Source organism: Anas acuta, chromosome 4, assembly GCF_963932015.1.
Source record: "Anas acuta chromosome 4, bAnaAcu1.1, whole genome shotgun sequence".
Lineage (NCBI taxonomy): Eukaryota > Metazoa > Chordata > Aves > Anseriformes > Anatidae > Anas > Anas acuta.
The window spans coordinates 51,122,747-51,145,065 of NC_088982.1; the positions used below are offsets into that span (position 1 = coordinate 51,122,747).

Below are 22,319 nucleotides of genomic sequence, written 5' to 3' on the forward strand. Positions count from 1 at the left end.
TGTTGTTATTTATAGACAAAGTCTATATATAAATGATTGTTTCAGGTTTTGAGGAAAATACATTGATACTTTCCTCTGCAGGATACATTGAAAATACCTGTTCTCTGTGGGAGCTTGGAGGATCTTGGATTTTGAACCTTTATAAGAGTTCTTCCCCTACACATTGAATTTCCATTTCTATTTCTAGTATGCTACCGATATCTTGCCTTTCCCTGGAGGATTTGGTCAAGCTTAAATGATAGTGAGACAGGGTCTGATGTGCTGTGAGAGACCCTTGGAGGTCAGAGAATGAAAAAAAGCCATGATAAAAGTGTGTCAATGCCCTAAATATCAGAATCACTGACTGCTTCAGATCTGGGTTATACTAGTAGAAGAACAGACCTCTTTGCCCCTCATCTTGCCTTTAAAAGTGTTTTGCTACTACGATTTGTCTCTAGCTAAGCAGATTGAAATAAATATGGGAACAAATCTGTCATTTCACATCCTGAGTTACCTGGAGGTAAATATTGTAATCAAAACAAACTCCCATTCCATAACCTTTATTCACTCTTTTATATGGTGATGTTACAGACTGTTAATCATCATTTTACAGGATTCATTCTTTGTTTAGAGTACATCAACCTCTGCTGCTTGTAACAGGGAACATGAAGATGGGTACTTTATCTTTCATGTGAGTACAGAGTTTGGCTCCTGCAAGCTACGCACTGAAGACTGGCTTTCTTTCACAAAGAGTATTGATCAGCTGTGAGCTGGAGTTTCTTTTGAGTAACTCTATATGTAAAGCTGTGATCTCAAAACATATACTTTGCATGTTGTCTGAGTTCAGCTTCTAGCTTGGAGATGCATATCCAAAAAGCTTCCCATAATCATCCCAGTTGATAGCTCTCATCCCTACTGGGATGCATTGCAGTCTGCTCTGATTTTTGTTCCTAGGTTGAATCAGAAGTCTAGGTGGAGGTTTTGACTGAGGAGGACCTGTAGGAATAGATAGGATTTCCTGTAGGAATAGATATGTCCCCAAAGTATGTGCCAAGGTGTGCAGACTTTCATAATACACCTCTATCATTCTTTTTCATATATGGTTGGAGATTTCAAACAGCAAATACTTCAAGTTTTGAAGGTATTCCAACTGAAGGAGCCATATATTCTGCAGCTTTACTACAGGTTCTTCTAGGTGAACATACATTTCCCCTTGCCTTGATCACAGAATCACAGAATTGAAGGGGTTGGAAGGGACCTTGAAAGATCATCGGGTCCAACCCCCCTGCCAAAGCAGGTTCCTTAGATGTTTGGCTAAAGCTTCTAACTCAAAGCTGGCTTAGCATCTTAGCTTAGCAAAAATCAGCAATTCTTATGAGGGCTAGGTGGTTTACAACTGTGTGAAAAAAAATATATATATGCTGAAAAATATGCCTTTATTCTTTACAAAGCAGACCTGAATTTGTGAGTTGTGGACTACAGCCATTACTACAAAATCATCCTCAGGGTTCAGGAAATTAAATTGAATTTCCTCTCCTGAGAGTGAATGTGAATGTTTGCATTCATTTTTACCTCCAGAGAGGGACTTAACTAGCATGCTATGGAATTCCAGCGTGCAATACCTCCTAAATCTTTCCTGCCACTAGTGCTTCTTTTTTCTATAAAATTATTATATGATCTTACAGCAATTATTTCTATACTTACAGTGGTTTTAGCTATTTTGCTTCTCACAAGGACTGGAAGAACATCAGTGTTGAATCCCTTCAGACAAAAAAGCAGCTGATTCAAAATCTTCTATATGCTAGGTAAGTTCTCTAGCCTTGGATGACTAGCTAAAAGTTAAGTGGAATTTCTGACCAGATCATTGCTCTTTAGGTTTGTGAATACTTCTAGTCTTTCAGTGGATACAGGTCTAGAATACCAAAACAGATTTTTTAAATTTTGGTTGAACTCAATACCGTGATATCCTTATAGCCTGGCAAGAGTGAAAGAAAATAAAGTATGTACTTTATCACTAGGACAGTAGAGCAAAATTTTGCATGCGGTGCTGGTCTAAGCAAGGCTAGTTTATGTTGGTCTTGCAGCTATTGAAGGTGAGTGCAAAATTGTGTGGAACCTACTGAGAGAATAAAGTATAAATGGTTCACTCTTAACTGTGTGTGGATACCTTTTGCAAAGCTCTGTAAGGTTCTGTCCTGGATATGAATCTGCTAAAGCTCACGCTAATGGTCTGGATTACAGACTAGATATTATTTTTATTAAATTTGTATATGACAGCAGAAGATAGGTTTAAACACAAAATGCTTTTGACAAACTGGAGAGGGATTCCGGAAGAAAAGTTATGATATTCAATAGCGACAGTGCAAAAGGGAGCTTCTATTTGCCCACAGGAACAATGAATGAGGAGGGAGTTCAAGGAAAACATAACCAACCAGAGCCTAAAGAGTATCACCAGCTGGTCATTAGGTAACAGCACAACGCTGCTGCAAACAAAGCATCCATTCCACATGTAAGCATGAAAAAAGAGACCACACTGTGACACGCACAATTATCCTTCTTTTCTTACAAATACTTGTAAGGTCTCAAGTGGTGTATTATGCCTGGCTTTGGATGTTGCACTTCAAGAGAGAGAAATCAGTTGAAGACAGTCCTGATCAAAGCAGTAAGAGACATCAACTGTCGAGATGTCCTGGGCTGCTTATGGAACAGCGTGTCAAAAGGTGGGCTTTAGCTACGTAAAGAGTGAGGGGAATACTCATTTATCCTCAGCGGGTAATGTAGTAGCCTGAAATCACAGCAAGGAAGATTCAGGTTAAACATGAGGGAAAAGTTTGTAACTGCAAGTCGGAACAGATTGCCTGAGGAGGCTGTAGTGGTGCTGTCGCTGGAGGACTTCACAATGAGTTAGACCAACGCTTGTCAGCAATGACAGAGGTGCAGCTGATCGTGCCTTGGGGCAGCGCCGTGTAGGAGCTGACCTCGCAAGGTCCCTTCCAGTCCTACTTTTCTGTGGAGAGCATTATGCTGCTCCCTCCCACCCCACCTTCGGTGTTCAGTCCTCTGTTCCTCCCACAAGCTTTCCTTTATCTCCAGCTACTCTCCTAAAAATAAGCTTCAGCTGCCTCTCCTATTGTATTATGCATGTGTAGGAAAGGCTTTCTGCACAAGGCGGTTCTGTGGAAGGCCCCAATCGATCTCACCCATGAGAAGGGCGGAACTACTTCCCACCTTGTGTAGGGATGCACTTCGGGTGCAGGAAGAAGGTTCTCACTGTAGGATTTAGCCCTGGACATTCAGGAATGCTTTAAGCCATCAACAGAAACATGGGCTATAGTTGGCAGTTTTTATACAGAAAAAAAGGCAGTTAGATACACCTTTATTTTACGGTATGGGTTATAAGTGTATTCCCAGTACAACAGGGTGCACATTTTCCCACTGTGTGAGGTGACGAAGCTGAAAGGGCGCTCACTTGGTCCAAGCGAGGTTAACCCGAGCATGCTCCTGTTTTGCCTAGAGGAGTTAGTTGGGGCAGAAAGGAAGCAGTGTGGCTTCGGGCCGGGCAGCCCAACTCCGACCGGGAGCCCGAACGTGCCTGAGCAGCACCCCGGGCAGCGGCCGCGCCGCTTCCACCACCTCCGGGGCTGCTCCCGGTGCGGATCCCCCGCGTTTCACGCAGCGCCCAGGAGGGCGGACCGCAACGGGAATCGCAAGCCCCGTCCCCGCTGCGTTGCGCTGCACGGCGGCACCGGCTCCGGTACCGGTACCGGTACCGGCACGGGGGGGCCCCGCTGGCCCGGGATGGGGGGGGCGCGGCGGGGCGGGACCGCTGCTGCCCGCCCCCGGCCCGGCCGGTGCACGTGGTGGGGGGGCCGAGCCGAGCCGCCCCCTGGCTGCTCTCCTCCCCCCGGCGGACGGGAGCGCTGTGCCGCCGCGCCGCCCTCTGCGCGCCGCTTTTTTCATTTATTTTATTATTTTTTTTTCCTTTTAACCCTTGCTTAGCAAATTACGCGCGATGAGCTCATGATGCCGCGCCCCCCCCTCCTCAGCCCCCCCCAAGCCCCCCTGCCTCGTGTGCCCGGGCGGCAGGAGGGGGACGTGAGGCGGGCGGCTCCGCGCCTCCTTAGCGCTCCGGTGGTACCCGGGAGCTAGGCGGGCCGGCCGGCCGGTCCTCGCATCACCATCACCCTTTTACCTCTTCTATCGTTTTATCGCTCGGTGTCGGGCCGCCTGCCGCTCCATGAGCTCCCGGGGGGGCGGCGGGGCGGGGGGAGTAGCGGCCGCCAGCCCCGACCCCAGCCCCGCCCGGGCAGGGGGCGGGCGGGCGTGAGGCGGGCGAAGTTTCTGCGCTGCACCGGGCCCCTGCGAGGGGCGGCGGGGAGGGAAGGACGTGGCGCCGGGGAAGCTGCCGCCGCCGCCAGGGCAGCCCGGCTTTGGCCATGAAGAGGAAACAGAAGCGGTTTCTGCAAATGACGCTGCTCTTCAGCGCGGCTCTCATTTTCCTGCCCGACATCGGCCTCTGGGCTCTCTACAAGGAGAAGCACCTGGTGAAGCCCGCCGAGCCCTCCGAGCCGCAGGTAGGAGCTGCGGGGTTTTTTTTTGGGGGGGGGGCGGGAGCGGCGGGTGGCTCCGCACGGGCTGCTGGTGGCACGGACGGAGCGAAGGGAGAAAGTTGTGGGCGAGGGAATTCGCCCTCTGGCTAGCCCCGGGTGGCCCCGGTGACCAGGCACGGCAGCCGACTGTGAAATTGGGAAGATGCGGGATTTTGGATGCTTCGGGGGTCAGCCCGGGGGGTGCTGGGCTCTGGGGTCCCGCGGGTTTCCCGACGAGAAGTGGAGTTCCTGTAGCAACTTTCAGGGGTCTGTTCGGCGGTGAGCACCGTGAGCAGCTCTGTGCCGCTAAAACTGCTCGTAATCCTCCCAGTTCACCGACCACCTCCAGCCTCTCTTTCCTACCCTTCTTATTGAAAACTCCAGAGAAGTGGCTGTCGGTCTTTTTTTCTTTTGAACGCTACTAAAGTGACCTAAAGAGTGCCTGTCAGATTGATGGCACAACCAACTTTTAGATATTTCTAGTTTACTTTCTCCTCCATCACCATTATTAATCATGTCAACTTATGTCAACTCACGGTTGACATAAGCAAGGTGTTTTTGTTTTTCCTTCTTTTTTTTCCCCTGAAGTTATTCTTCGACTCACTGGGCTTATGCATGGCTCATAAATCCCGGTAAGACCTGTGTTAAGTGAAGTTTAGTTTTTGGGGGGTTGTTGTAATGAAGCACCTTAAAACCCCGCCTGCAGTTTACCATTTATACACTTACATTTATCTGTGTTCTGCTCAGCAGTGCTATGCTCCTACACCGTAATTGTCAGTGTAATTTAAATATATTATAAATATTTTACAGGTCATTAGTAAGAAATTATGGGATTGTTTGATCCTTTTGTTTGTTTACTACTTGCGTAGCCTCGATGTTGGAGTGTGCAAGACAGCATCATATATCATTTTAGTGTATTAGTAGTCTTAATTTCAAGGGTCATCACCCACGTATATAATGCACTTGCCACATACTAACTGTATTTAAGTCAGTTCCTTCAACTGAACAGTAACATATTTGATTCTTTTTTAATATAGCTATCCATTATGGAAGTTATTCCTCCAAAGTGTCATCAGTTTAGTTAATGAAATATGCTGAATGGAAGATACCCTAATTACCACAGGAGGAATTTGAAGCTTACTCTATCTTTCCAAGGGTTTTAAAATGCAGTAGATGTCAGGTGCTAGACTGTAGCTGGAAATAATTTCTGCTGAAAGAAAATTATACATGATCATAAGTGTCTGTCATTAGTTTACAAGGTGCATACTGTAGTCTTTGCAGTTTCTGATTTACTTTATGATTTAGGAAAGCTGAAGTGTTCAGTGCAAATAATGATTTCTGTGTTTGTTGCATGGCTTTTAAAAAGACATATGCCTTGAGATAAGATGAAACTTCATATCTTCAAGACTGAACTCTAAGCAGAGCATGTCTGGATAGAATTCACGGTGAAATAGTGTTAAAAAAAAAAAAATAGTTCTGGATGCAGTGGTTGAAGAAGACCTTAGCAATTAGCAAGCAGCTGAACATATGTGAAGGGCTAGTGAGACTTGCTAATGAGTAAATTTTAAATCCTAAGTTTTCTTAAAGTGTTTCCTTTTTCCTAGTTCACCTCCCTCCCCTCCCCACCTGAATGCTAATGGAGCAGTAATGGGTTTGTTTTAATGAGAAAACAATAAAATTGGCAATGAAACTTTGAACCTTGCAGCTGACTCTAATGTAATTCCAGTATCACTGTCAGAACTGAAGTTGTGTTGGAAATGTCATACTGTGTGAGGATAGCAGGTAGGGTGGCATGATGTAATTGTGGTACTTGTGCCTTCTGATGTGTGCATCATAACCCAAAGTGCATACAAGGAATGAGGTTTGCAGTATAAGTTTTGAGATCAACTGTTTTATATAAAATTAGATTATAAGAAGATGGTCAACGTATTTCTTTAAGACTATGCTAGAAAAAAAGGTAATACTAGAAGAGGTTATGTTAGGTAACTACTATGATAATCTTTATAACTTTTTGTTGTTGTTGTTGTTCCCCTCTAGAGTTAGCAGGAGATGAACGTGGTTAGTGCTGAAATTCTGTCTTTGCCCTTGAGGTATTCAATTACTCGATATTTAGTGTGACTTAACACAAGTTTAAAGGTCAATTCTACTGAAATTGCAACAGACCTTAGTTATATATACTAAAGCTGTGTTAGGTTTCACAGGTATGTAGGTGGAGGCAGAACATGAGATGGTGATGTACAGTGAGGTTGTTCTGGTACGTCATGAGGATGGCAGAGGGTCAGAGCTAGTTTCACCCTCATGAGTAAAATGTGTGCCTGGTAGTATTCTGGTGTTGGCAGTAATGCTTACAAACATGCCATCTTATTTTAATAACAGCTCAACCAACGTAACTGATCATCAGGTGTTTCTGAGGAGGTGGCAGAGTGAAATTCTGATACTCTGATGAGTTGAAAATGGAACTTCCCAATGCATTGCTAAAGCAGACATTTCCAAACTTGCCTGGGAATGAGGGCTCTGTCAGCCTTTCCGACCACCTAGGCTGCTCACTGCAGCTCTGGAGCGGAGGAGGCATGACAGCAAGCTGATTGAGGCAGGGTATCCTGACAGCAATAAGCAGAGAAGCTGCTCAGAAGCAGTCCACGTGGCAAAAACAGTCTGTTTGTATCAGTGTGCAGAGCAGTGTCCCCTGGGCACGTTGTCACTCCCCTTGCAGAGAAGAGGGCAGTTGTGCTCTTTAGCATTATCTGGAAATTCTAATATAACAACATAAGTTGACATTTTTCTTCTTTAAAGTATTGCTCCAAGAAGTTACATAAGATTATTTTTTTTGTCGTCATGCAAATTCTGTCTGTTTCAGAGCAGAGCAGCTCTTTCTTTCTTCCTGAGGAGAGATTATAAGATGAGAAAATGGTGTTGACAACGGTGATTTCAGACGGCATTAATGATTTTGATCGCTGTACATTAATTCTATACGCATTATTAACCTCTGAGTGTTTCATACAAACTTACTTTTTCTTACCATATTTTCCTAAGGTTTTCACTTGTGATATTGATAGGCGTGGTCTTTATATGTTGAATACTGTTATTTAATTTTGTTTTTTCACACCATTTAAGGTGAGGCTTCAAAGGCAAAGGTACAGAGACTAAGGTCTGAGTTGCACAGAACAACTGTCAAATACAGTTTGATAGTAAAACAGGATATGCAAAATACTGCATGTGAAATGCAAAAAAAAAAAGTCTGTTTTAATTCTTTCTAAGTTAGTCTTTCTACCTATACTATAGGAATAAGAGAAATTGAAGAGGGTACTTTATGGCCTTTTTAAAAAAGCCTTGTAAATTCCTTAATGGCTCTTGGTATCCTTGAGTTTTGATGATAGTTTCTACAGTTAGCTTAACTTTTTTTTTTTTTTTTTTGTCACTGAAATATTACTTATGTGATGTAAGTATCCTGTCTGATCTGATCTTTTCTTGTGACACATTTCCAAGGCAGGGTGTTGGGGTGTTAAGTTATGCTGGCCAAGCTTTTAAGTTCATTTTAGTTTGCTGTTGGAACCGGCAACGACGCAGTACGCCTTGTGGGATGTAATTCTAGTGCAAACCTGGCTACCCTGATGCTGACTAAAGTTAGTGCTACTTTATCTGGCTGCAGTAAGGCTGTAACCTTGTCTGTTTATACAGTTGCAATAGATGAAAAATAACTTCATGTAATGGAACCAAATTTCCCACAACAGCTTTCCAGTGTCCATAATACAGATATTTGGTGAAAAGTACTGCAAGATGCCTCTCTCTCTGTTTTCAAGGGATGCCGGTGTAGTTGGCTGGAAGAGGAGGACAGTCTAGTGAAGTATCCACTGATACATTTATAAGAAGGTGGATTTGCTTTGTTTTACTTAGGTTTGGCATAGCACGGGGTGTAAATTTACCCCCCCGATTCAGCCACTTCTATGGGAGGGGCTGTGGTTGGGGTTCATGCTTTGAGTGGAACAGAATAGCTCAGTCAGAAGGAACCTTCAAAAAACAGCTAGTCCAATTGCCTGACCACTGCAGGACTAAAGTGCCTCAGGGATAATGCTGTTTGCACATTTTATTCCAGTGTTTGTACCTTTTTTTTTTTTTTTTTTCCAGTGCATGCACGGTGCCTGGAGCAGAGACCAAAACACAGGTATCTTGCCAGGGGAAAGCATTTTTCAGTGGGATGGAGGCACACTCTCTTTCCCTTGTCCTTTGAAGCCCATATTTCTATCTGGTTAGCCTGATGCTTAGGTCTTTCTCTTGGGACATGTGAGGTAGAGATTTAAATGGACTCTTCAAGATAAGGAGAATGTAGTTCTTAGAACTCCCAAGCATGTGCCGTAGCTGGCAAATGGGCGCAAAATGTGAAGGTGCCAGCTTTGCCTTCTGAATCCAGGAAGCACTTTTGGACTGAAATCTGTCTTGCAAAGGGTCATTAGTTTCTGAAGTCCATGAAAGAGGTGAAATTTCCAACTTACCCTGAGGTTAAATGTTTCCTGCTGCTGAGTACTGGGGTTTGGATAGGCACAGTTGTTGCAGGACAGCTAGCTCCATTTGCTCACTACTGGTGCATGCCAAGTACTGGCTTGGCTTGGCCAGTTCTGCATCCGAAGCTGCATGAAAGCTGTACCTTAAAGTGAACTTCATTTTTTCTCCACTAGCTCTATTTCCCATGTTTTTCCAGTTAATTTCCACAGCTCCAAACTGTTGTGCTAAATATGGTTTGGTTAGGACACTAATAGGTGCCTGTTTCCTATAATTGCACCACCAGAAGAGGGTCAGTCATGCTGGTATCTATTATACTGTCAGTTACTGGTGGCTGCTTTCACTGCAAACTTGTGAAGCAGAAGAGTTGTCTTTCTCTTTGTTTACAGAGTATAAATATAGGGACAAATAGGGCCAAGCCTACAAAAGTAGCTACTTGACTATAGCTGATGCAAAAAAAAAAATAAAATAATAATAATAAAAAAATGAAGCCTCAGTTTCTGTACATGTGCTCTTTTGGGCAAGTCCTCATTTCTCTCCCCCAGAGCAGCACCCAGTGTATTCAGTCTGCTTTTATTCTCCAGCTCCTTCTGTTGCTGTGCCAGTACATCAGCTCCCAGGCCCCTATAGATGGCATTGCAAAACAGACCTCAGTGTCTTAAAATGCAGTGCGCTGGCAGTCTGTGTTTGCCACTTAAGCATTTAACAGTCAGACAGTTAACACTTTTGTAATTCACTTATTTGTCTGAATTGCTCATGTATAATTTTATTCCCCTGTATATATTGGAGCCTACTGAGGAAAATATCATTTGAGTTCTAAAACCTTTGTTACTTTTAAGATACGATATTATTTTTGGCAATTAGCAATATGTTTCTGTTGTATTCAGTGTACCAGAGGGAGCCCTCCTGTGGTTAATTTAATACCTATCAATTTTCAGGAATGTTACTAAACACTATATCTTGCAGGATAAAATGGGCTCTTTTCTATATTTAGTTTTATTTCCATTTAACTCTGTGTTTGTAATGCCTTTTTGCTAATATTATTGTGTGCAGTTACCATATTTTTTTTTGAAGTACTGTCATTTCAGATTGATACTAATGAAAATGCAAGGCGCAGACCAATATTTGGACTTGTTGGGGTGAGTGGCACTCTGTGCCCTTATCAAAGCAGTGGGACAGAGGAACCCCCACTGATTAGGGATGCCTACCCAAGTGGTGTTTCATTCCCCTTGCCAGACATGATGCCCCTTGCTTCTTTCCTAAACTTTCTCACCCCCCTCTGTGGGGAGCAAAGCCCTTGTGCTTGGGTCCAGGGAACCACACCATCCTGTAGCTACATCCTGGTTGAGAGCCAGACTGCACATGTGGTTTAGTGGAGATATGGCCTGTGTGTGCAGGCAGGTAGATGGAAAGAAGAAAGAACAATTCCGCTTTTTTTTTTTTTTTTTTTTCCTTTTTAATGCTTAGACAGGTAACTTATGGTCTTCATCTAGCAGTATGCTGATGCATGCATTTATAGCAATTGAGTTCAGCAAAACCGAGTGTATGCTAACTATTTTGATGGACCTGGGCCAGGAGCAGACATGTTTGGTTACTTTAAATAAGGCTGAAAAAATTAATTCTGAGGTTGACAAGTTAAATACGGTGCAGCTCAGGAATCTCCAGCTAAAAATCCTACATCTATCAGAAATGTGCATCGCAGTCAAGAGACCAAATTACCCTGACTGAACGAAATAGCAGTTCCAGTTTATTAATGTTTCTTTAGAATGTGAAAAGGCCTTGTTAGGAGATGTCAACCTGCTGTACCAACTCCTCTCTGAGAATGTCAGTGTAAACTGGTTTTTAAGGTCAACCTTTGTTGTGATTCATTGCTTTCACACTGGTTTTAATACTTGCCGCGTATGGTGGAACATCAGAGGGTGATGGGCTAGACTATGTAATCTTCCTCAAAATATGCCTTTGATAGAGAAATCCTATCCCTCTTTATGAAAAAACTTTTGGAAGAGACCTGTTTGAGGAGGTCTGCTCAAGAGGTAAAGCTTGTATCATGGGAGAAGGAAAGGAAGAAACTGTATTGCAGGAACTTGTCAAGGTTCTCTTTCAACTCCTTTACCTTCATTTCCATAATTTCGTGTCTTCGTATAGGAGAAGACATGTCTCTAAATTAATGCAAACACCTGGTAATTCCAGCCAGCTATTTAATCACCAAGCTAATAGCGATATATTAACAGCACCGTAGGAATTTAAATGGTGAGGTGTATGTAAAACTGATGTAAGAAATGCACGGGGTACAGCTGTCCCTTTTCTGGATGTTTGTACCTTGCTGGGTCAGAGCTGCCACATCTCTGTTCCAGACAGTGTTTCACAGAGACGATGCTGTCTTATGCTACCACTGTAAGATTTCTTGGCAGATCTCATTGAAGAAATTTCCCGTCCCCTCTTCTGGTCAGACCCTATTTAGTGAAGATCTCTGCTCTTGCTTTAGGAAGCAGTCACTGGCAGAAATACGAGTTTAACAGGTATATGGATTTAACAGACAACTACAGCATCCTGTTCCCCCCTCACCTCCAGCTGTTGGTTACCATCCAACACCTGAAACTTTCAGCCAAGTCCCTGGTGACAGGACATAACAGCATTTGACAGATGCTTCATTGGATCATCTGAAACCACCTCCACAACAGCTTAAGCTTATCTGCTAGACTCTTCCCTGATGTAGCTGAAGAATATTTGCACGTTGTCTTCAGAGCCATGTGAGCAGCAAAGCATGTGGAGAGTGGCAATGTCTGGAACTGCAGTGACTGTGTGGTGCCCTACAACTTCTGTCAGGTCTGTGCCAGCTCAGAGACACCATATCCAGGGCAGTTTCCTACGCTTAGCCAGCTGAATTTATGGTGCAAACTGGACATAGTAGGCCAGAAAATCTGTCCCATACAATGTAAATGATTCATCAATCACTGATAAACCATTGGTTCTTAGCTTAAAATACAGTGGGGATTTAGCAGTTTGCTTGTGTGCTATACAGCAGTTCATGACAGGATGCGATGCTGCTAAGAGATTTAGCTAGGCAGGATAATTATCTGAACTAGGATTTGGTCAGGACACCCATGTTAATACAGGGTGCTTTGGAAATTGAATTGCTCACTGAAGTGTGTAAGTGTAGATTTATCAGACTAACTTAAGGTGCTCATTTGCTTAAAGAAGCATAATTTTTCATACTTGAACTTAAAATAGAAGTGGAGTAACAGATGGGTTAGTTGAGAATTTTTTAACCTGTTTATTTATTATTCCCCTCTGAAAATAGCGTTCTATAAATTAAGTGCTAGGAGCATGTAAAGAAATGTTTAGGACAAGAAAGAACAGAATCACAGGAAGGCCGAGGTTGGAAGGGACCTCTGAAGATCATCTAGTCCGAAAACTTTGGACTCTGAAGATCACCTAGTCCAACACTTCATAGCCAGACTGTACAAGTTCTGCTTATAGATGAAGATGGGGAAGTACAAGGGCTCCCTCTCCGTCTGTTCAGAGCCAGTGCCTGGGAAGTAGAGGTCCTGCACATGCAGCCATGCAATGCTAGCAGCTTCTGCAGTATGAGATGTTTTGTCCCCTCTGTTTTTTTCCTCACTGTGATTAAAATCCCCCAGTTTTGCATTAGGTAACATAATCGTCTGTTATGGACAGTTTGTCATTCTGTTCTGCCATTCGGTCCTTGGGCAAAAAGTTGTTTGTGCAACTTTATGTTTGGCCAATGACTCTGTAGGTTTATTGGTTTGTATCGGAGAAGGCAAGGCTGAGTAAGTGCATGTGTGCTTGGAAGGTCTGAGGTATTCCCTCCTCTGAGCTAGCTCCAGTAGGCACTGGCAACAGAAATCTGTCTTCTGCACAGATTACCCCTTGGCAAAATTTTGCCAATCCCTAGCAAAGCTCTTCAAGATGTGGTGGTAGTTAGCCAGAGCTAGGTTTCTTTAGAAAAGACTGCTAATTGTGTCTAAATTTGTGCTGAAATAATATCTTTCAGTGTTTCACCAACTCTGAATCATCTGTCCTGCACTGTATATAATCCATGGCTTAATGCAGTTGTTCACTTCTTTAATATGTATTGGTGTGGTTTAACCCAGCAGGCAGCTAAGCACTGCACAGCCATTTGCTCCCCTCCCCTTCCTCTCTCCCAGTGAAATGGGGGAAGAGAGAAAAGAAAGGGAAAAGCTCATGGGTTGTGATAAAGACAGTTTAATAGGACATAAAAGGAAGGGATAATAATAATGATGATAATAAAAAGAATGTACAAAGTAAATTATCCAAAATGCAATTGCTCACCAGCCTGTGAGAAGTGACCCCAGCTCCTACCCCAGCCAACTCCCCTAGTTTTATTGCTGCGTGTGATGCCAGGCAGTGTGAGACATCCCTTTGGGCAGTCTGGGCCAGCTGTCCTGGCTGTGTCCCCTCCAGCTCCTGGGGCACCCCCAGCCCCCTCGCTGGCAGGGCAGCACAAGTAGAAAAGTCCTTGGCTCTGTGTGAGCACTGCTTTGCAGCAACTAAAACACCCATGTGTAATCAGCATTATTCTCATCCTAAATCCAAAACACAGCACCATACCAGCTACTGGGAAGAAAATTAACTTTATTCCAGCTGAAACCAGGATATGTATGAGAGGCAAAATAGCTCCTGCGGCCCTTTTATGGGGAAAGACTTCTTATTTTAAGCATAGCAGTAAAACTCTGCCTCTAGCCTCTTTTTGTCCTTGTTTGCCTTTTTTTTTTTTTTTTTTGGCAGGGGAGGAGGGGGTTCATGGAGGGTGGGAGAGAACACATTAGAACACGCTTCAGTTTCTTTAATATTTTTGGTATCTCATTTGATTGCTGGGTAAATTATTTTATTGGATTGCCTGAATCTTGGAAATTTTTTGATTGTTTTTTCTACAGAATGGTAGTTTCACATTAGCATGAGAAATGCATGAAAAAGACCCATTAATGCCATCTTACAAGGAAAATATTGCTGTGTTTCAGGCTCTGATAAATGACTACATTTTAAGTTGCCATTGATATGGATACAAAATGAATGACAGGCCTGAACGGATGTTGTTTTTCCAGAATGGCTCAATATAAACTGAAGCGACAGTCAAATTGCTGGTCAAATTTTGCAATTATAACACCAGTGTAAAAATGTAAATCTAGAACTCTTATCACATTAAGTAATGAATTTTCCACTAAAATTACAAAATGATTAGACTCACACCATAAATGGACATTAAAAAGTACTTTAGATGGCTCTAAAAATTACTAGAAAACGCAGATGAAATGCAAAAGCTTCACAGCAAAATATTTCTGCAACATTTTTAACCCATGTTTCACATCAGATTAAATCTTGTTCAGTATAAGGGCATCCTTGATGTGATCACCAATGATAGTGAAGTGGTGGGACAGTACATAGATACTAAGTACATAGATACTTCTAACAGTCAAATTTATTTTGATTGATATTACTTTTTGATCAATAGCAAGTTAGGTAGCAGTCTGAGAGAAGGGTGGTTTTACCATATTTTCCTAAAGTAATCCAGGTAAGAGATACAAGCCCAAGCACAGCCAGAACATGTATGTTAGTTTATGCTTAGCTAATATGGAAATTAAACTGTATTCACCTCTACCCACAAACTGCCTGTACTAAATGAATTTAGAAACAATATTGCAAGCTGGAATCTTGAGTACTGCAAAAGCCATGCCACGCATGCAGGAAGGGCTGCAGAGGGGGACATGGAACTGCTCCTTGAGGAACTGCAGAAGGTTGAGAAATAAATTTGACTGGAAACACGGTCTGTGACCATATGCAATCTTTCCCAATCTTCCCCATCTCCTTACTTCATGAGGAGAGGAGACACCAAGAGCTGCAAAAGATGCCAAGGCATTGTTTAAAGTGTTCATATACAATGGGTAGAGAGGAAGTGCTTTACAGAGAGCTGCTATTAACATGAGACTTGTTCTTTATAAAATTGAGGTGGTATCTCAGCAAATTATTGCTCAGGAATTCCAGGTACTACAGTGCATATTCTGACCCCACACAGAGCAAAAGTGCTGTCAGAAAAGACAAAGGTGTATTTATTGGAACAACTGCAGCATGAACAAGTGAGATAGAAATTTGTCTTCAAGTGCTCAAGATGCACAACAGATGTCTTCTTCAGAAGCAACAAAGAAAAATTGTATTTTATAATGGGTGAAGAGAAATGGAGATGGCATCATGCTAAGCGGAAACCTGCTACTGCATCTGGGATAGATGCACATGACAAATGAACACAGGAGATCAAGCCCAGGACACACGTACTTACTGCCTGTTCACATTGTAACCCCTTCAGGCTGTGGAGGTCTTGAAATACTAAAGCAAATGGTTTAGTAACATTTGTTCTGTGATTTATGAGAGTAAAATACTACTGAGTCAAGTGAGTTGAGATTCTTCATGGGTGCATTTTAAAGGAATTGTAAGTAGAATAGATTCTTCAGAAATGCTTTTCATGTGTGGAATCTGAGTGTGTTTTGTTTTTTTTTTTTTTTTCCTTTTATATATGTGTATATTTGTAAATACACGCCTCTGTTAACAGACAAGAGGATGTGAGAAGACCATCTTTGCTCCCTACATGGTGAGGGAGTTCATTTTTCATAGTGTAGCACGCCCTAACAATCTTAGAGGTGTGGGAAAATATAAGTTTATGGATATAAATTCAGTACAGCCTAAAGTGTCTTTGGCTTTTTTTTTTTTCTAAATAAATGTTAATGTTTGGCTTGTTTTTGTCTCCTGTCCCTCTTTATGCACAGATTGTATGTGGGCTGGCTCTATGTACAGTTTTTGCACAGTGACTACTTTTGATGATCTACTGAACTTTTTTTTCCCCTCCCTACTTCCAAGTCTTATAATATGTAGGCAATAGATATGTTGGCTCATATCATTTATGCTTTTGATTCTTTCCAATCTGCCTTTTGGTCCTTTCTGTTCTATAAATGCTGGATTCTCCTATACATTACATTACAGTAGGAGACTGTAATGAGTTTGTTCAAAAAATACTTGCCCAAAGCTGCTGTCTTTGTAACATTTTGCTAACCTGCTTTTCTCCCAACATGTGTGATCTAAAAAATAAAAAAATTAAATGACTGACCTGCTCCATGCTTTTCTCCCAACGTGTGTGATCTAAAAAATAAAAAAATTAAATGACTGACCTGCTCCATTCAGTAACCTTCTTCGTATTACAGATTAACCTCCAATTTACTGATCTGGTTGTTAGAGAGACCAGCTTTTAATGACAATGGAGAATGAAAAGCTGCCAGAGTGTTAAGTTGGAAGTGACAGGGAGGAAACTTGAAAGGAAAATGTACAACCAGAAGAAGAATAAGGGAACTATATTCCGTCAAATGCATTTCTGGTTATTGCAAGTCACACTGCTAGCATATTTCCTATGCCTTTTATTTCATGTTTCTCTAACCTGCATCTCTGGCATATATTGTTACTATGATTTTTTTTAAATGCTAACTGCAACCTTGTTTATCTATTTTAATTTATTATAGTGTATTAGTAAAGCTGCTTTGGAATACCCTGGATTAATGATGCATTTAAACTGTTTTAAAATGACCCCAGGCTAGGTCAATTATTGAAGTAGTGCCAGTGAGGAATATTTTATTTTGATTGCAGTAAGCTCTTAGTTTTATGTTAACTGCATCGTACAAACATGACCTGTGGGCTTTTAATGTTTTAGTGAATTGAAACTGTGTGTGAATAAAGCAGGCTTCATAATTTTATACAGCAAACTGAAGCTCCTTCTCAAGATGAGACTCTATAATCTTATTTTCTTCTGTTGTACATGTAGTCACCTTTTTGTACTAGTGCTCTGAGAAAGCAGACCTGTCTTTTTAATATAAAGGGAAGACATAGTGAGGTGCAGGTGCTTTTTTGGTATGTTAGGTATCAATGCATCCTCCCCTTCTGTATCCCCTCATCTCAGCAAACTTGTGCTGCTATAGCTGGGCTCAGAGCAAACAGCCTCTCTTATCCTTTGCATCCTGAAGATTGGAAAGACTAAGTAGCTCAGGATGTTTTGGTGTGGAAGTTGTAATTTGGTGATGCTCTTTGAGCATCCAAAACCAAGCAGAGAGTCTTAGTAGGGCTGCCTGACTTGGCTTCTCAACATTTTGTGGTGTTTTTAGCATCAGTGGCTGGAGATAGGCTTTGGTTGTTAGAGAAATAGCAGTGCATGCAGGGAGGGGGGGGGATGTGTCACTTCTCCCAGTGATACAAACAGCACTAATGCTGGGTTACCTGCTTATACAGGGCTTGGGGCAATGTCCCTTGAACGTGTTTGTTGTGGCCGGGCAGAGAATATGGTCTCAAGCAGTGTTTAAATGCCAAATGACGTAGTCATTGAAGTGCTCTGTTAGGTATAGTGGACTGAAAAGCATATGAAGGAAGTGTGATTCACCCCAAGTTTTGGTATGTTTGTGGGAAATTGCTGTTATTTGTGTTGCAGGATAGGAGAATTCTGTAAAGCAGATGATTTTCCAAAACTTCATTTGAAAAAGCATTGTGTTTATTTTTTCTTTTAAAGGTCATATCTTTAGTTATTGCACAGGTGCCTTTGTATTTTTTTACTTTTTGGAGTGGAAAGTGTTACTTGCTGTGCTCTGCTTTAGAATTGAGCTAGAATGAGGGTTTACTGCATTTTTTTTCCCAAAAACATGGATGCTTTTTTTTTTTCTCCACATCTCAAATAGGTATCAGTATTTCAATTTAGCAGGCTTTTCTGTGCAAGGCAGTACTGGAGTTGCTCCACCAAATCTAACATTATGAGCAGCTTATGCCAAAAACAAAACAAAACAACACCCAAACAATAACAAAAGAGAAGGCAACAGTAACAATAAAACCCCAAAGTTTAGTAACCCAAGCGGTCTCATCTCAGTAAAACTGACATTGCTCACTCTTCAGAGACATTGGACTTCACATGTTGGACAGTGCTTTAGATGCCTGAATAACTCATTAAGTTTCACTAGTAACTTTAGGTTGCAGCTGTAGGTTTTCATTTAATTTGTCTTTTACAAGAGCAGTTGAAAACTGAGTCCAGTCATAGACTACTACTTGGAAGTAGACCTGTACTGAAGTTGTGGAAATTTCCTTACTATAAACAGAACATGCACCTCCCTAGAACAATCTTTTCTACTGATTTAGAGGTCTCTTGACTGTGAAAGAGGGATAAAAACAGTGTTTGAAATTAAGACTCCTACCTTGTGTAGGAGAACAGTAACTTGGCAGTGGCTGAGATGCTCAAGAGATCAGCAGGCATCTTGAAAATCAAGCCACTTAAGAGGAGAGAATATGTAAAACTAAGCCTGAAAGATTCATTCCAGATGCTTCAGAGAAGAATAATTGGGAAGGTAAATAACTATTTTATGTTTTGGGGTTGCTATTAGTCTGAGGAAATTCTGAAGTGCTTAGAAACAGAGGTGATTTATGCGTAGGAAACGGGTGCATAAAAAATAAGATGATACATTGTAATGGACAGATCCTATATATGGAAGAAAAAATGAAAAACAAAAGGTCTGTGTGTGGGGAGGAATATGGGGTAGGATACAAGCAGAATATTACTGCTCTAACTACAGATCTCTCCACATAATGCTGTCTTTCTTCATCTAGCCCTCTGAAATAAAATGTGGATAAATATGAAATAAGGTGTATGGGGAAGTAAATAATCCTAGTTCTACATACACAGCAATAACTTTTGAGATAGTAATTGCTACTCAGGAAGGAGTTCTTGATGCTTGTATTCGTTTTATGAAAATGTTAGCTTTCATTTCGAGGAGGATAACATTGTTATTACTACTGTGTAAATTCATTTTGCACTCTGAAATACTGTATGCAATTCTGGTGCAATCGTAATCATCACAGATGGAGTGGAAAAGATGCCTATCAAGGGTGACTAAATTATGTAAAGGCTTCATTGCTGAGTGATTGATAAGAAGAGAGGACAGAAGTATGATAGAGGTATCTTAGAAGAGAGTAACATGGAGAAGATATGCAGGGAACACTTAATTCGTTCTCTTCAATAGAAATAATAACATCAAATTAAATACTGTGCTAGGGTTCAAAACAAATGGCAGTCACAGGTCTTTGAAGAGCAGGTTATTAAGCTATGGAGCTTTTTGAGCCAAGGATTGTAGGTATTAAAATTTTGCGTGATTGCAAGAAATAATTGAATACATTCATGGCAGAAAAATGCATTAGGGCTAGAGATGCCATCTCTGACTTGTGAAGTCTTTAAACCAGTTGCTGGAGGAGGATAGTGGGAAGTGAAATTGCTTGTTTGCCATGCATTTATATCTTTCCTTAGGATGTGCTGTTGATCACTGTCAGAAACAGATAGTTGGCTCAATTGACCTTTCGGTATTGCTTTTTATGAAGGACATTCATATACTAATAATGTTTAAGCTAAAGTAATCCATGGTAGCTGCTGATGGCAAATCAAGTTGTGGAACATGAGGGGCTTTTGAGTGAGTTACTGGACGCTGGAGAACTTTCTGGTAAGCCAGGGAGAAAACTGTCAGATTCAGTATTGATGCTTTACAATGAATCTGAGGTGTGACACACCAAGGAATTGTGTACCCTAGACTAAGTGTAACTGTGACAGTGCATGTTTTCCTATTATTGATACATGTCTTGGTGCATTAGTTAGTATTTGAGGCAGACCAAAAACATAATTTCAAGATGCAAAGCTTTAATCAGTACTTAAATGGGCACCGATCTCCTTTCTTCATTCTCAGTTGGGTGGGAACAATAGGTTCCCAGAGTCTTCTGCATGCTTAGTTTACTTTTAGTTTGTATGCAGCTTTTTTTCTTTCTCTCTCTCCTTAGTAATGTTTAATTTTTCCTGCCCAGAACAAAAACAGGGACATGTTGAATATGGTAGGATGTAATAAGGAACGTGCTAAACTTGGGACTATGTTATTGTGTCAGTAGATGTAGAACAACCTGGGGATTGTGTTTTGTGTTTTTTTTTTTTCTTTCATTTTTTTTTTGTTTTCTAATACTTGCCTACATTGCCCATATTGCCTATTAAGATGAGATTACAGTTTAAAAATGTTTAAGTTGCTCTATGGGGTATCTGCAGAATTGTACATTCATTCCTCTGTAACTTGGACTCCTGAGTACCTGTAGATAGGAATGTTTTGCTTTTTCCACGTGGCTCACATTTTGCTCATGTTGAGCTCTGTTTGATATCAAGACTGTGTTTTGGATTTCAGTAGGAATAAAAGCTACCACAGGAATGTGTAGCTTTAATGACTAAGAAAAAAGAAGAAAATAACAACAACAAAAAAATGACACTTTTCTTTCCCTCTCTTCAGAAGAGGTAGCTTACAGGAAACCTTGTACACTAGGATACTGTAGGCTGTGCTAGTCAGGGATTTACTAGGTGCTTACCAGAATACCACATAAGAGTTTGCTGACAGTAACAGATAAACATAAAAGGTCTTTCATTTTATTGTTTTATTTATTTTAGTAAATAGCATAACGTGAAGTTGTTAATGAAAAGCAGTATGTCTAAGATGGGAAAGGTGTTTTCAAAGAACTCTCCTGGAATCCAGGCTTGAATGTTTATTTGCTAAAACCTGTGCTGCACTTTTATAGAAGATGTAAAATTGTTCCATTGATCTCTTTACTAAATACGTGCATGCTAATAGTGTTAGCTTTTATATACATGTACAAGTTGCAGTATGATACTGTCAGTTGTACTTGTGACCATGTGTTAGTACTCAAATTACACAATTACACAAGTGCTTTCAGAGTCTTTCTTAGGAAAAGAGTGAAAGCAGGATTTTAAAAAAAAAAAAAAAAAAAAAGAGGTCTTCATTGCCATCCATCCTCATTACTGGAGTAAAGCTCCTGTTGCCTTCAATGGGAACTGAGTTTTGTAATCAGTGCTGTCAGTCACCATCTGGACTGACTTTCTCTTTCATATCTGAATCCTACCATAGAGTCCTTCCTTTCTGGGATACCATCTGCCAGGCAGTTTCTTTTGACATGTTTCCAGCATCAACCTTTGTACCTTCTTTAATGTCCTCTTATGTGCTCCAAGCAACCTCTCAAATCTTCATTCTCCCTGCTGTTTTCAAAATACGTTTTGAAAACTGGTGTACTCAATGAAGTACCCTAGCAATAATAGCTATTACCAAACCCTGGGCAACATCACAGTTATCTGAAGAAAATCTGTCAGGAGGCCAAGGCTTGGAAGGCATTGACCCCAACCCCTTTTTTTCATCCCTACAAGTGATATTTCAAAGTAGTAGCTGAGGGAGAAGTTTGAACCACTGGTGACTTTGTGTCTTTTCTGTGGATAAAAGAACTGAGTGAGTATGGCAGTTAACCTAAAAATAGGTTACAGAAGTATTAGTTCATATATGTTTAAAAATACAATCAGGTAGAATTTCTCTAATGGAATATAACATTTTTTAAAGCCTGTTTATAAAGACCTTTTTACTTAGTAGAGCCATGTTTATAAGACTTTTTTTTTTTTTTTTTTTAAAGAAAAAGGCAATTTTTGCATGCATACAGTGTTTTCACTCTGACATAGTTAAAGCTAAACTCCAATGATTAATATAGGATTTCATAAGCCAATATAAGAGGTGTGAACCCCAAAGATTCCAGTTTTAAAGAGAAGGAAGACATAATATATTAGAAATAATACATAGCTTTGGAAAACAAAATAAATAGTTTGTTACAGTAAATTCAAAATAAGCATGAAAAGGAGGTATCTTAATGAAATCATGATCAGTAGCTAACTCATGACTTACTTCATGAGTTGTAAACAATTCAGACGTAACCAAGTCACATACGAAGGGAATTCCTACATAACTTAATAGGAGACTTTCTTCTAAGTGGTTTCAGTGATGTGCTTTTTCCAAACAAAATTTGAATGAATTCATGTTGGTTCATGAATTTGAACTCTAAAGAAGGAAGAGTTCCAAAGAGATGGGAAAAAACAAAACAACAGGAAAAAAAAACAAACAACAATTCTGTTAGAAATAGGCTTTTCTAGCGTGTGTATATGAATGTACGTAAAACTACCGCCCTTTTATAGTGACTAGAAAGCCTACAGGTAGAAACAAACCCATTACTGTGATCGTTCTCAAAGGAAAGCATAATCTAGTATCAAAAGCCTGGTTTATTTCAAAGGTTAGAAAATGTGGCAACCATCAATTGTGTAAAAAAAAATAAATTGAAATAGAGAGTTTT

General features: G+C 41.0%; 1 protein-coding gene across 2 annotated transcripts in view; it reads left to right on the plus strand.

The window, feature by feature from the left end:
* Positions 1 to 3,896: 3,896 nt before the first annotated feature.
* The window catches only part of GALNTL6 (polypeptide N-acetylgalactosaminyltransferase like 6), a 467,323-nt gene continuing 448,900 nt past the window's right edge, over positions 3,897 to 22,319 (plus strand). The window contains exon 1 of one of the 2 annotated variants that reach the window (XM_068681227.1): positions 3,897 to 4,553. In XM_068681227.1, coding sequence (XP_068537328.1) covers positions 4,416 to 4,553 — 138 coding nt within the window. In that variant the 5' untranslated portion in view covers positions 3,897 to 4,415. The remainder of the gene's footprint in view (positions 4,554 to 22,319) is intronic. The other variant, XM_068681228.1, reaches the window with a different exon arrangement.